The sequence below is a fragment of the Dipteris shenzhenensis genome, chromosome 23 (assembly GCF_047967505.1).
Source record: "Dipteris shenzhenensis isolate YYH24624 ecotype China chromosome 23, Dip_SZ_1.0, whole genome shotgun sequence".
NCBI lineage: Eukaryota > Viridiplantae > Streptophyta > Polypodiopsida > Gleicheniales > Dipteridaceae > Dipteris > Dipteris shenzhenensis.
Window position 1 is genome coordinate 11,648,262 of NC_141618.1, and position 15,108 is coordinate 11,663,369.

Consider the following 15,108-nt stretch of genomic DNA (forward strand, 5'->3'; position numbering starts at 1 on the left):
TCTAGGAATTGCATCACTCAGCTTAAGAGGCCTATAAGGGACTTTCTTTGGATGAGAGGAGTAGATGGCACAATAGATGCTTTAGCCAACATCTTATTCCGATATGCAGTTGGGTGCCAGTTGTTTCTCCGACGGCTATCCTAGTAGCCATCTGGTAGGATATCATCTTCACTTTGCGAGCCATTTGGGAGCGCAGTACTCTAGGCTCAAGAGCGACTGCTGAAAGGCGGGAGCATTGCGCCAGGCATGGCCGGCACAAATCTTCTACACCTCTTCACGAAGGGTATTCACTGGATGTATAGACCACCACCTTGGTTGCTAGCTCCTGTTTCAAAATCTCTCTAGGCAAAGAGCCACAAGATCCGATAACAGGTGGCTTTCTTTTACAACTTGTTTCTCTTTTGTATTTGCATCGACAACTCCTTTTGGAAGCCATTTGTATAGTTTTTTCAAGCATTAATAGAATCTACCTGTTTTCAGTAAAAGAATGGTCAACCTCTAGCACTCTACATAGCCCACTCCGAGAAGCCTCTCAAAATGAGAAAATATTATCAAAGGTGCTCTTGCCATGAACAAGGCCTGTCTGAGTATCATGAATAATATCTGGAAGCATGGGATGCAATGTAGGCTGATTGCCTTTCCCAAGATTTTGTAGCAAGTGCCCAAGAGAGTAATCAGTCTCCATCGAGACACTAAGTTCTTGCTGCCCCCTTTTGGAATAAGATGAATGAGACCATCTATGAGTGATTCCAACATCTCACCAGAATCTCCAATGCCCTGCAGGGATGAGGTAATGTGATCCCCAATCATTTTTCAAAAAGTAATACAAAAGGAGGGGGTAAGCCCATCCGAGCTAGGGCACTTTCCCGTATGAAGGGCAAAAAGAGTAGTCCTGAACTCTATGTTGGTGAAAGGTGCATCTAATGTCATACAACATATATGGCATCATCTCTAGCTTGTGTGTCAGGATCTTTTTTCAAAAAGGAGGCATAAAAATCTATAGCTATGTGCATGATGGCATCAAGATCACTCTGTAAAACTCCATCTGAGTCAACGAGCTGCAAGACACTTTCCCTACTATGTCTGCAGCCAAGAGTAGAGAAGAAGTGCTTATTAACTCTACCTCCTATCTAAGTCCAACAAGACTCTCGTGCATGGAAAACGATCACGACTTTGGGACTGCTCACACTGCTCGCGCCCGGACCTAGCTACTCCCGTTGCCTACCATCGCCATCGCTGCTCGGCTTCCCCTCTACCTCCTCGTCACTTCACCCCTGCCTTCACCTCGGCTGCCTCTCCGTCTCGCCTCCCCTCTGCCTAGGCCACCGCTCGGCTCCGCTGCCTCTCCGCCCTCCCTCCCGACGCCTTCCCTTCCGCTTGCGCCTTCCCTTCCACTTGCGCCTCCCCTTCCGCCCTTCGCTCCACCTCCCGCTCGCCTCCTCCTTCCCTCCCCTGCCTTCTCTTCACCGCCCTCCCGCCCCTTCACCAATCCTCCCCCCCTTTTTCACCCCCTCTAGCCTTCTCTCCCCCCCCCCCCTGGGCTTCCTTCCCCATCCACCTCCCTTCTGCCTTCTTCCTGACCACCACCCCCCCCCGCTGCTTCTTCCTTCTCCCCCCCCCTCTCCGCTTCTCCCTTTCTTTCTTAGCCTCCGCCCTCCCGCATTGTCCTTTCCCTTCGCCCCACCCCCCCTTTTTTTCCCTCCTTTCTTCACCAGCAGCATGAGTATTCGTGTTTGTTAGAAGGAAGAGGATCTTGGTGGTGCTAACCTGAGGGGCTCTATGGCAACACCCTCGAATCCCACAACTGTTAAGGTTCTTCTTTCCCCAGCTGACAAGCAACAGGTACAGCAGGTAGTTTAGTCCCTCCAGGACAAGGCGCTTGTGGGCAGAATTGTGGGCCTCATGCCTACATGGAGACAGGTGCGAGAGTGGATCCAGGCGAGCTTGGCATTAGAGGGAGACCACATCCAGGAGGTCACCATCTATGGAAGAGGCGTTTTCCTCATCCAGTTGAGCTCCCCCGACATTGCCTTGACACTTGTGGAGCAGAGCCCCATCGCCCTTGGCCCGCATCTTGTTTACCTCGAGAGACCCCGAGATGGATGGGAGTCTTGATGGGATTCACTGGCAGGTGATCAGAGTGGTAGGACGTTTGGGAAAGGAGTGGCACATTGACCCTCCTAGTATCTCAGAGCAGGATGCCTCTAGACGGCGCCTTTGGCTATGGGATGGTAGATCCCTGAGGGAGGTCCAGTGGGATCTCGGAGAGTGGTTCTGGCCCTCCAGTGTCGGCCTAGCTGAGCCGGTGGATTAGGTGCCATTCTTTTCCTACACGACATGGATTGGCAAGAGGCTTCAGATGGGACTCGTCGAGGTGGACCCCCTCGAGGGAGAGACATTGGGTGACCTAGAGAGTGTCCTGGGATGTTTGCTCCAAGTTTTGGACGCGGTTGTGGTCCAAGCTTGTGGCCAAGGAAGATCTCATACTTCTTCTGGCTGGCCACCCACGGAGGCTTGCCCATCGGACCATGGTTGGAGCAGATGCGAGTGGAGGGGCAGTGCCATTGTTGCTCCGATGGTGTCCAGGAGACTATCCCGCATTGCCTATGGAGTTGTCGTAGCGCAGCGAGGATTTGGATGGGAGCCCTCAGGATCATGACACGTATGCAGAGTCTTCATAGAGACTACACCTGGGGATGGTGGCTTGGTTGACAGAGGGAGGACACGCGTTTCAGATTGATGAGATCTCCCCAGCCTACCGGATACAGGGTCAGAGCATCCAAAGGATTGCACTCCACGAGGTAGTCCCTCCTGACAGGAGCCTAGCTCCTCCTCCTAGGGAGGACAGTGTTTGGGAGGTGGTAGCCAGCATCACGGCTTGGAACATTTGGGTGGCTCACTGCAGTCTTGTGATGGGTGAGCACCTAGTTCCACCCTCGGCTACCCTAGTTGCCATCTGGCAGGGTATCATTTACACCCTGCGGTCTAGCTGGGAGTGTGGGACTCCAGGCTCTAGGGTGACTATCGAGAGGCATGCTCGTTTCTCCAAGGCTTGGCCTGCAGGAGTTTTCTACATCTTCACCCCGCGAGGGATTCGCTGGCTGTATAGTCCCCCCACTTGGCTGTTAGCCCCAGTTCTAGAGATCCCCTAGGCAGTGAGCTGGGTTTCTCTGGAATAGACCGATTTCTTTCTTTCAGCCTTTTATGGTTTTTCCCATACTCAGCACCTTCGGGGTTGTTGTTGGGCATGAAAGTCATATCCATTGTCCATGCCCCTAGTCTGGTGAACATGAAGGAAAGATCCCCAAGCCTAGTCTGTGCAATGACATGCTGATGGGTCTATCATATCTTTGCTTCGAGCCTCGGCTACACCATCTCCCTAGTGTCTATAGTGGAGAAAAGAAAGAAAGAAAGATATATTAACGTCCACGAGAGGCCTCGTGGGCCTATGGGACAAAGTACATAGAAAAGCGAACTCATACAATCCTCAGTGGGCTGAAGCAAAGGGTACGCTAGGACCCTTGCTAAGTACTAAACTATGCTAACAAAGTCATAATCATAGAAATAGTCAACTACAACTGCATAGTGGGCCAGATCAATCTATCCAGTATCAGGAACAAACTGAAAAACAAGTCAGTCTCGATGGTGGGACTCAGAAACAGAATGAGAAACCGAAGCCTGGTACAGTGATGACTCTCTGGTGGGCTCCAAAGATGTCTCGTATCTGTGTCTGTCGAGTTGTCTCATGTTGTGGTGGGGGACGCGGTCTCCTCGCTCTCTTGACTCTGTGGGCTATGTCCAGAGTGACCCCTCGTCTTTGTCAGTCCCCCCTGAGGAAAGCAATGATAGGTCGGACCTCAATAGAGAGAAAGAAAGAAATAATTAAAAAAAAAAAGAGTCTTCGGAAAACCTAAGGGTCTATGAGACTAAATGAAACTGATACAATGAGAAAGAAAGAAAGAAAGAAAGTGTATTATTGTCCACTAAAGGCCAAAATGGGCCCATGGGACATCAAGAACTCTGCATACAAGATAGCACAAAATCAACGTGCCACAAAGAAGAGGCATCGTCGAATATCATCTAAGTGCTACGCAATACAATGCAAGTGAAAGTACATAATGTCAAATCTGAACCTAAATACAAAGTAAACTAGATGCAAGGAAACCGCCCCTGGGTGCAAAATGGGGGGATGAGTACAATATGCCAATGCAAAGATACAATTCCAGGTGTCACGGAGTCAGAGAGAGAGAGAGAGAGAGAGAGAGAGAGAGAGAGAGAGTTAATTACCTCTAAATACTTTGATATCACATCCTCATATTCTTCTATAGAATGATTTGCATTTTTCCAACCCTCCAAAAATATGGCAACATCCATGGCTGCAAGATCTTTGAAGGCCATGTAGCTTTCTCCTAGATCCCTTGGGCCCACAAAGTTTTGTTCTAGAATGCTCTGTAATTTCAAGGATCAGCACACACAAAACACGACCAAAAGAACATGTATTAGTGCAACTTCATGCTTCTTTGGTCAATCCTCATAGATGATGAGTTAAAATTTGGGGCAAAACAATAGATTTTAGAACATCACAAGAAGGTATTGGGACTAGCTCACTAGCTGGCCCAAGAAATACTCACTACATGACAAATCTGTAAGGTTTTTCTCTTCACTCGATCTAAGGGATCACTATTAGTTAATAGTGAGTTCCAGTCCCATAGATCCTAAAGGGTCTCACACGGACTTTCTAATATGAAAATGACATAATGCTCTGTAATGGAACAATTCATTTCAAATACCATAGAGAAACCCAAAAGTTTTGTTTGGCATCCAGATCATTATATCCATTTGAAGGAAAAAATGTTACACACCTCTATGGATTTCCGTACTGTTGCAAATCTAATGTCATCATTTTTTATAGCTTTCATCTCTCTAAACTCATATATACTAGAGATGGTTGTAACTCTTGACTGCAGGTCTTCGATTCCTTTCACAGCAAGAAGAATAGAATCAAGTAACAAAAGGATTGTGCTTTGTATTAAGGCTAGAGATGGATCAAACACAAAGTGATGCCCTTCAACTTTCAACTTGATCTTAAACATGGGCTTTGTATACAAACGTTCTATTTCATTCTTTTGGATTTGATTGTTTTCAACCACTGAACAGCTTGAATCAAGTTCCATATGCTGTTGGCCTCCTCCTTTGTATTGCGTATGCTTGTCACTTTCTTTGTTATTCTGGAAAAGGCAATCTTGATTTATTGAGTACTGCTCCCATAGCTTCTTGTATGTATCCAAGGACTGCAGCACCACATTGTGGAGCTGCTGAGTCATAGTAAGTGATAAACGTCGCACAAATCCCTTGAGTTTGCCAAGAGAATGGCCAGAGAATTCAGTTGTTGGAGGAGCAAGCTCATCAATCATTGCTACAACTCTGGGAGCCCAGCTGTGAATGTCAAGAATATGTATCAGTTAGACAGCCCTTAAGGTAAGGACTAATTTTTTGTCAATGTCTTCTATGTATACCATTAAAATTTACAAGAAACCTAGATATACATAGAAAATATTCTTTAGTAGCAATGTTTTCACAATACTTTAAGAGAGAATTTTGGTGGCTTCCTTCAATAATAGCATCACATAATCCTATCAACATCCACATTCTTCTTTTTTTTTCCTTGTAAAAGATGAAATCTATTAAGTATGAAAGAAAATCCAAGACCAAAGCTTAGGGAACAAAAATACATCATTTAAAGAATGAGGAAAAACACCCTGATAGGGCATAATCACGCTCCTATAAGAAAGATAGAAAAAGTCCAAGGTTGAGGCTGAAAGTGCCACCTCAACCGTGCGAAGGACTCCGAGAAGAACGGGGAACCTCTCCACGCCTTGAGGAACACATTCCTCCTTGTAGATGCTGCCCTAAGGACCCCAACATACTCCCACGAAATGGCCACCAAGGTGTGTATAGTACCTGTCCCAATACTAGCCAATGTGTGTGCAAGGTGGATTTCTGTGCCTAGATCTTCATATATGATCACTGGAATCTCCATATACGCCATGTTGATATGCTCACTAGAATCTCCCATATAGTATCCATAGAGGCATGTGCATGAGAACTAGGGACATTATCTAGAGAACATGCATCAATCAAACGTCTTCAAACCAAAAGAGTCCAAGATGAGTCATGTCTCTCATAGAACACCTAACGCTCCAAAAGAGAGAGGCAAGCTACTGAGCCCCAAGTCATGAAGAAGGGAGTTCAATGTCAGTTGGAATTTTTCTAGACAGCAATACGTGCCTTAAAGGCCTTTGGCTCAGATTTAGTGCCTTGAGTCGCTGCGCTAGAGTGAAGTGGTGGATAAGTGGCCTGGCTTTCGGTTGAAGAAGAGGGCCACGAGATTCCCTTTAGTTATACTATCTGGTCCATTTCATCCCAGTGTTTGTCTCCCATAAATTTGCTCAATAATCTAGCAAATGACCGCTTAGGGAGAGTGCATAAATTTGCTCAATAACCCATGTAGTCCATAAGCAATGATGAATAGTCTCCTTGGCAGAAAGGCAACAAGTACCTGTAGAGTCTCCCCCGAACCTAGACCTCCATACTTCATTGCAATCCCTCCACCATGAATAGAAAGCCAAAGAAAAGAGTGATTTTTCTATTCCTGAGGGATTTTCTAGAGTCTCTTTCAAAAGGATTTTTATGAGTCAAGAGAAATCTGAAATTCTCCAAAAGAGAAGCTCTAGTGGGCTGCCAGCCTCTAAGGCTGAGCTGAAACTTCTTGGCATTACTGACCATGTAATGAAAGAAGGGGAGGATCTTCTCTCGGTACCTTGCACTAATCCATTCCCACTCTATGGGGTCCCACTACAAATACTTTATGGGATACCTCCATAGAGCCAAAGCCTCCGTGAACCCAAAGGAATGTGATCTGGGTTAGGGACAAGATACCATCCTGAAGCCCAAGACACTGACCTATGACCCTGGCGGGCTGAAAAGGAATATGCCTAAGTATACCATCCGTACTATCCATCCAATCTCTACCTATGGAAGGAGAATAGACTATATGCATCGAATGAAAAAATCTTTCCATGGTTTCTATCATGGCAAAAGTCCTCTAACCACCACCTTGCAATATCTATCTAAGAGGAAAGAAGAACTCTCCATAGAGTATTCCTAAAGCTAGACCAAGCTTTCACGATACCAGCCATCAAAGGGATCCCTGATATGGGCTGAGGTAAAGATTCACCTAGTACTATCCATCCAACCTCCACCTGTGGAAGGAGAATAGGATTGTATGCATCGAATGAAAAAATCCTTCCATGATTTCTATCATGGCAAAAGTCCTCTAACCACTACCTTGCATAATAAGGCTCTACTCTGCAAGCTTGGATATATTATGTTGAGGCCTCCTTTCGGCGTGGGAAGTATCAAAGTCTACCAAGACAACCTCGCTCTAGTATCGGCCAATTTTAAAAACAAATGTGTAAGCTTCACGACTTCCAACAGCAACATCACAAGCTCCATACATCTCCTTTGCATCCACCATGCCCTTGAAGTCTTGCATCACCTCACCAGGAACTTGCACATTTTAGTTGAGTAATACAATCCCTAGAATGGAACCAACAAGAGCAAGAAAACCATGCTGTGGCCAGTAGGACTTGTTTGACCACCACCACCTTGGAAGCAAAAAAGAGCTTCCTCCTGATACTCTCCAACGCAAGGGCACATATTTCTAAAGGAGAGATGCCCACATCGACCTGGCATCCCAAATATCTAACAAAAACACCCCCATAATCAGTGCCCTTGACTTAGAGTGTCCTCCTCACTAATCCAAAAGCGATTGGATTTGTTCCAATTGATGTGTGCACTTGCTGCATTACACAAAATTATGCATCTAGAGGAGTCTAGATGGAAGAGTTTGGATGAAGCATCATGTGAGCATTGGAAACTCTACCAAATGTCCAAAATGAGATCTGAACAACAACAAAGCTATGATGTCCAACTCGTGGATAACCTTCAATGAGGTACAGAGGATTGGTAGAACCTAGTAATCGGAAGACCGGAGATGAACTGAAGGCAAAGAGTGGGAGTAGAGATTTGCATGCAAGAACTGGGAGCATAAGCTAAAAAGAGACTAGGCCCAGCTAGAGATACTGTCCTATCTTGTTAGACCATGCCATACAGCAAAATGGATCTTTGTCTTCACTGATTCCTTGTATCATTATACTTTTATCCATCAATACAATTTGTAAAGCAAATCCAAGACGTCCTTGAAGTATGTGAGGTTGTGTGTAGTAGCATCTTAAAAAACAGCAATATCATCAGCCATCTCACTATTCAAATATCCTCATCCTATCGCAGGGGAAGTCGCAGTCTAATAATGATTGTTTGGGATCTCAAAAATCTGCTTATCCTTCAGCCACAAATAAATTTAAGAAGGGGCAAGAGGGCATCCCTGGCGAACTGATCTAGAAATCTGAAATCTCTCTCCCCTACCTCTCTGATAAGAACCTTTCTATGGGCTGATCTATATAAGGAGAAAACCCTTTTGATCCATGCAACTAAGACTCCAAAGTAATCTCTGAAAAACCCCAATCCACTATGTCATAGCCTTTTTGAAATCCAAGAGTAGAATGAAAAAGGTGTTGGCCACTCTGCATAGCCCAATGTGGATCCCAAAAAGAGAAGATATTATAAAAAATGCTTTTCAAAACCCCAATCCACTATGTCATAAGCCTTTTCGAAATCCAAAAGTAGAACGACAAGGTGTTGGCCACTCTACATAGCCCAATGTGAATCCCAAAAAGAGAAGATATTATGAAAAATGCTTCTACCATGCACAAAGCCTGCTTGTGTATGGTAAATAAGATCAGCAAGAATGGGCTGCAAATGTAGCTTTGGCCAAAATCTTATAAAAAGGTACCCAATAGAGTGATGGATCTCCATTGGGAGATGATATTTCTACACCATGCCTTTAGGATAAGATGAATGAGCCCCATAAGTGAATCAAGCATAGTACTGGAGTCCTAAACACCTTGCTGAGGTAACATGGTCCAAAATCACATACTAACAAGCAATAAAAAAAGGAAGGTGCTAGCCCATTTGTACAACACAATTGATGTGAAAGGGATAACATCTAGAAGCTCTCGTAACATTGCACCTCCCTTTGCACTTCATAGCAGATGTGGACTTACAAACCACCCTCACACAGCTTCTCGCACAATGTTCACTAAAACCTACAATAGCAAAAAAAAAAATCACTTAATAGTGGTCACTTTGGAAGGGCGAGGATCAGCATGTCAAAGACACTATTCTTGGGCTGCATTTTCATAGGACCCCCATTCAACACGAAGCAGGCAACCAAGTGAGGTTGACCAGAGGAAAAGCCTCAAAGCTAGACTGGAGAGACAATGTTTTCAATACCATTTTTGGCATGTGTAGAAAAAAACCATCCTCTTTGATTCTCTCATCAGACCAATGACACTCTATGCAAGGGTCTTTTACATGTCATAATGCTTTCATGCATGATTTGTGAGAAGAGGCGCACTCTATGATATCATAATTACAAAGTTTGCATCATGGCCTTACACACATATGTTTTGTTTCAGATCATCACGTAATGAGATATGGTCAAAGAGTAGGCATGACCCTAGAGGACAGACATAGCTTACCATGGAAGGCCTTGTCATATGAATGCAGTTTGCAACAAACTTGGTATTCTCATGCTACTAGATGGTTTCATTGCTAAGGCATGCCTATCAACCACATCCCAACGTATCCGTTCGGTCATCTAGAGGAATCTAGAATATGCATGACACGAGAGGAGGCTCATTGGGTCATCGACAAGGATGACTTGTGGCATGGGTTATATTCAGCATGCATGGGTGTCCTCGATCGGCCACATGCCATGAATATGATATTCTACATGGAGCAATTTCTTTGCTTGATCAAGATTGGTTCATCAAAGCCACCCAAATATCTAAAGATTCATCTCTTGCAGGGAACGGAATAGCTATGTGCCAGTTTTAGATCTCATCTCATAAGTTTCACATTGAGATTGGGCAAGAAATGAGATGGCTTATGTGGACTTACAAACACTGAAAGGGTGTCCCTCTCCTGACATCATCAAACATTGCATTGGCTTCTTACCCTAATTCGGATGTTGTGGTCAAAGGGCCACACATAATGAATCCTGAGTATGGTAAGGTAGTATAGATAGACATTGAGAAGATAGATCAAACAAGATTGATCTATATAGTGGATTCCTACAACCAGCTCAATGATATTGTCATTGTTCCTAAAGGCAGACCTGCAAGCTGTGTTTTTGTGTTGGACTATAGAAGTGTAAATGCTGCCACCCATTGAGATGGGTTTCCTCTTCCATTCATTGGCAAGGTCCTAGAGACCATACTAGGTCATGCTCTATTTCTTTGTGGATGGTCAAAGCGAGTACAACTAGGTGACAATAAAAAAGAAAAGAAGGATTTTGTGACCTAGCACGAGACATGCAAACAAGATGATGCCCCTTCTTTAGCTTTGCAATGCATGAGTAAGTTTTTCAATATCTGGTCACAAAGCTCTTCTGACTAGATGTCACTCGTATCTTTTGGCTAGTACCATCACTAACCATCAAACTCTCAAGGACAACAAATGCAACCTTTTATTTCATGATTTTGACTTTGGTACAACCTAGAAGGTTACATATACCACAAGGCTATTTGTCAAGAATATCTTCAAGGGAATTTGCCTTCGGTTCGGAGGATGGCTTCCTAATGCAATAAGACACGTGCACCTCTCTAGAGGCAAAGTAGCGAAGGAACATGTAGCAAGCTATCTCTAGGAATGGAAAGGAAAGATTGCAAGCATAATGGAAATAAACTCGAATGGAAGTAGGCAATAGCAATGAACCAAAATACTCACATGTAGATAGCTTGATGTTGACTGACATGACAAGACTAGACCTTGATGTTGACTGACATGACAAGACTAGACAAGTACAATGCCTTTATAGAATAGGCACACACACTCTAGGTGTCATATGTATATGGGATAAGTCCCATAGTGACATGTGGTACACTAGGATATAAAGTAGTCTACTACTACTCTAGAACTCAATAAAACACACTAGAAACACTCACTTTGACTTCATGTTCTAACATCTCCCCATGAAGGAAAGGTGAGGGACTACTGGAATGAAGCCAAGAACAAAACATAACAATGATGGACTACTAATCTATGCACCCCATGTAGCTCAGAGGCTCATATCATAGCATGGATACATGACCCGCTCATAGGTCTAGGGAATACACCAACATCTTGGAATTCGGCCAGGCCTGATAAAGAGACACATCAAAGCCAATAGAAAGGCTCCCACAATACATCCCCTCCTAACTTCATAATAGAATGGTGGGGATTGAGACATGAAAAAGCAGGAAAGATTATAACATTTTAGGAGGACAATCCAAGGCTATGAACCTTTATTGACTCAAGCACACAAGACTTATTATTACAAGCATTTTTGGGGGACTACCCAGGGCAGAGTACCCAAGCACGCATAGAATAGATAAGAAACAAAAGTCCCGATCATCAAGTACATAGACCTATGAATGGAGAGAGAGATCTCAGATGTTGGTAGTGAGAGCATGAGTTGGTGTTGAAGCTGTTGGGATATCTCAAGGTGTATGCCTCAGGCACACCTTGGTTTCTATGTGTGAGTGCTAGAGGCACAGTTAGGTGCCCATAAGCACAGTTAGGTGGTGGAAAGCCACATAGGATGATTGAGAGAATCTAGGAGCAGATTGAGGAGATGATTGTGGAGCTCTGAAGTCATCAGTGATGTCAGTGAGCATGTAAGAGGTGCCTACATAAGGACCTCACTCTTCTTCATTCCATAATGCAAGTATTCTGAATTTGTGTCCACTCTACTCTTTCCTTTCAATTTACCAACATGGTATCAGAGCCATTTGATCCCCCTTGATCCATTTTTGCCACATCATCATCTTCTTCTCCATCTTCTTCTTCACCATCTCTTCCTCTTCTTTCCAAAATTTGCTTAAGCCTGTTCTCCTCGTTGTTTTTCTAGCCTTGTAAGAGAGAAGACACTGCCCAATATTTGGGTTAGACCCTCTCATGGCTACCATATTGAATATAGATAAGTTCAATGGAAAGGGCTTCCACACATGATAGATGAAGGTGAAATTTGCATTGATGAGGGAAAACCTCTGGGGACTTGTCAAACCGACTTCAACCTCTTCTTCTACAGCCTCCAATGCTGGAGAATCCTCAGCTCCGACACTCCCTGCAAGGGATCCCGCTAGAGAGGAGAAAGCATATAGTATCATTGCTCTTGCTTTAGGAGATGATTATATTCATCATATCTCAGACTTAGAGTCTCCTTCAGAAGCTTGGCAGAAGCTTGACATGATTTTTGGTGCTAGCTCTCACATCTCTAAATTATCACTTAAAATCTCTTTCTTTGAATTGAAGATGGTTAGTGGCACTCCATTGGCAGCACATGTCAACTACATGTGGAGTCTTATGACTCAACTTGCTTCTATTAACTCTCCTATCACTACAGATGATGCTATGGCAGTGTTACTTAAGAGTATGCCTGAAGATTATGATTATATTGTTACCACTTTGAAAAATCTTCCTAATCCTAATCTTGAAGGTATTATCTCTGCTCTCCAAGAAGAAGAAAGGCACATGGAGCTCAGGAAAGGCAATGACACAGCTTATGCTGTAAAAATCCAGAAGGGCAAGTTTACACCTTGCAATCATTGTGGAAAGACAAATCACCTTTCAAAGGACTGCTTCAAAATCAATCCATGCAAACACTGTGGCAAAAACAATCATCATGAGAAGTTTTGCAGAGCCAAAGCAAAGACAGAAAATGCCAATCTACTTTCAGTTGATGTGCCTCCACAAGATGAGGCATCCTCACATGAAGGAACATGTAGCAAGAAGGAATGGAAAGGAAAGATTGCAAGCATAATGGAAATGAACTCGAATGAAAGTAGGCAATAGCAATGAGCCAAAATACTCACATGTAGATAGCTTGATGTTGACTGACATGACAAGACTAGACAAGTACAATGCCTTTATAGAATAGGCGCACACACTCTAGGTGTCATATGTATATGGGATAAGTCCCATACTGACATGTGGCACACTAGGATATAAAGTAGTCTAGTACTACTCTAGAACTCAATAAAACACACTAAAAACACGCACTTTGACTTCATGTTCTACAAGTAGCTCATTCCAAATTCATAATTTTACCTCACATGTCGAGAATCAGTCCATGATAATATTGGCACTTCCTTTTGTACAATTTTCTTTCCTTTTTACTAAGTAACTCTCAATTATTTGTTTCAAATCATCACATTCTTTGCATTTTGACATGTTCTATCCTTTTTGAATTTTAACATTTGCAGAGTTCTTCCGCAAGATTGTATATAAAGTATAAGAAGAAACCACCACATGCTCTCTTTCCCACTTAGTTTTTCTTTAATAGGGTTAAGTCCTTTTTGTTGCGATCTGGGCCGAGCTGTTTTCGGGGGGCCTTGAATCTAACAAAAGCACCAGCTCTTGCAAGTTAGGAGGGTGGGCTTTCTTAGAAAGATTTCTACAAGCTTGGGCCATCCACCTTATAGCCTGGCGGGACTTTAGGAGCAAAAGAAGTTTGTGAGTTAATGCCATATTGGAGTCTTCCTTGTGTATGAGAGCGTTCTTTAATAGTTCTTCTTGTTTGCAAAATCAGAAATTAAAAGTGTGGGTTATGGAAGTCATGATTGTTGTAAGGTGTGTTGATGAAATATATGAGTTTTTCTAGTGCTCGGTGTATGTTTGTGTGTTAGAGGCTATCACAAAGGTCATCCATGGTCTTCTAGTTTCTCCTTGGCAGTGTGGTGACAAGAGAAGAACTTTAGGCCAGAGTAAAACTACAAGAGGGAGATGGTCCAAGATTTCCCTAAGTTTCTTGGCATGCCTAATGAGGAGGCTTTCAAATTCATTGAAGACTTGGAGTTCACAGTGCTCCTAAAAGACAAAGACAAATCTGGAGTTCTTTTGCAACTCCTAGGCTATTGTCTACAAAGTGAAGCAAGGATATGGTCTTAGAGTTTTGTTCAAGGTGTTTCAGGAACCCAAAATTGGGACGTTGAATATCAGAAGGTAAGAGCTGCATTTTTTGTTCAATATGTATATGAAAGGGCTCCTAATCAAATCTAGAAGGTGTTGTGTAACCACCAGCAACAAGCCCCCAATCAGGAGGTGGACCACTACCTAAACCGCTTTGCTGAGTTGTGGTAGGAATGGAAGGCTTGTTTGCATCTTGAAGTCCCACCCGAAGTACTAAAGATCGAGAGATTTGTTACTAGGCTCATGTTGGATCTCATATTGAAGGTGGAATTGAAGAATCCTCATCGGTTTGATGAAGCTGTTGAAATTGAACGTACCAAGTAGTGGAAAATACATCAGTTGGGTTTGATCAATGTGTGTAGTTTACAAGGGAAGTGGTGTTATGCATCAAATCTTACAAGTCCTTCTTTGGATTGTTTGTGTTGCCTTATATGCCAAATAGTGGATTTCTCTCCGATGCATCACTTCCACAGGCTAGTAATGTCAATGATGCAATTGGATACGATGTAATGAAATCAAAGAATAATGATGTGATGGAATGTGACAAAGAGATTTTGCCATCGCCAATGATATGTATTGCAGAGTCATTTATAGAAGGGGGTGAAGGAGTGCTTGATGACACTTCTGACTCTCATATCATAGATGAGGTATTATATTTAGTAGGGGCCAATGAAGTGGAGCTTCTAGGGTGATGAAGAAGAAGCAGAGAGCTCTTATTGGTATAACACTCAATTAGAAGAGAATCTAGGGCCTGTTGAAGAAGAACCAAGCATGCATGCTGAAAATGAGGCAGATGTTTATGCTTAAGAATAGGAGAAACATGTGATTTACATTTCCAACTAGAAAGAAGATTGTTTGAACGTGACAAATGCCCAGCATGATAGAGAGGTAGATGCTTGGGATGCATTTATGCAGCTAGTCCATGAGGTAGAGATAATGATAGCAAATTTACAAGAAGAAGTCTCCACAAAAGTT

At 43.4% G+C, this 15,108-nt stretch overlaps 1 protein-coding gene across 1 annotated transcript in view; it reads right to left on the bottom strand.

Annotated features, from left to right (window-relative positions):
• LOC147886979 (uncharacterized) overlaps positions 1-15,108 on the bottom strand; it is an 874,612-nt gene that overhangs the window by 707,221 nt on the left and 152,283 nt on the right. The window contains exons 6-7 of the mRNA XM_087394085.1: positions 4,863-5,436; positions 4,288-4,449 (exon numbers count right to left, since the gene is read on the bottom strand). Of these exons, the coding sequence (XP_087250211.1) occupies positions 4,288-4,449; positions 4,863-5,436 (736 nt within the window). The remainder of the gene's footprint in view (positions 1-4,287; positions 4,450-4,862; positions 5,437-15,108) is intronic.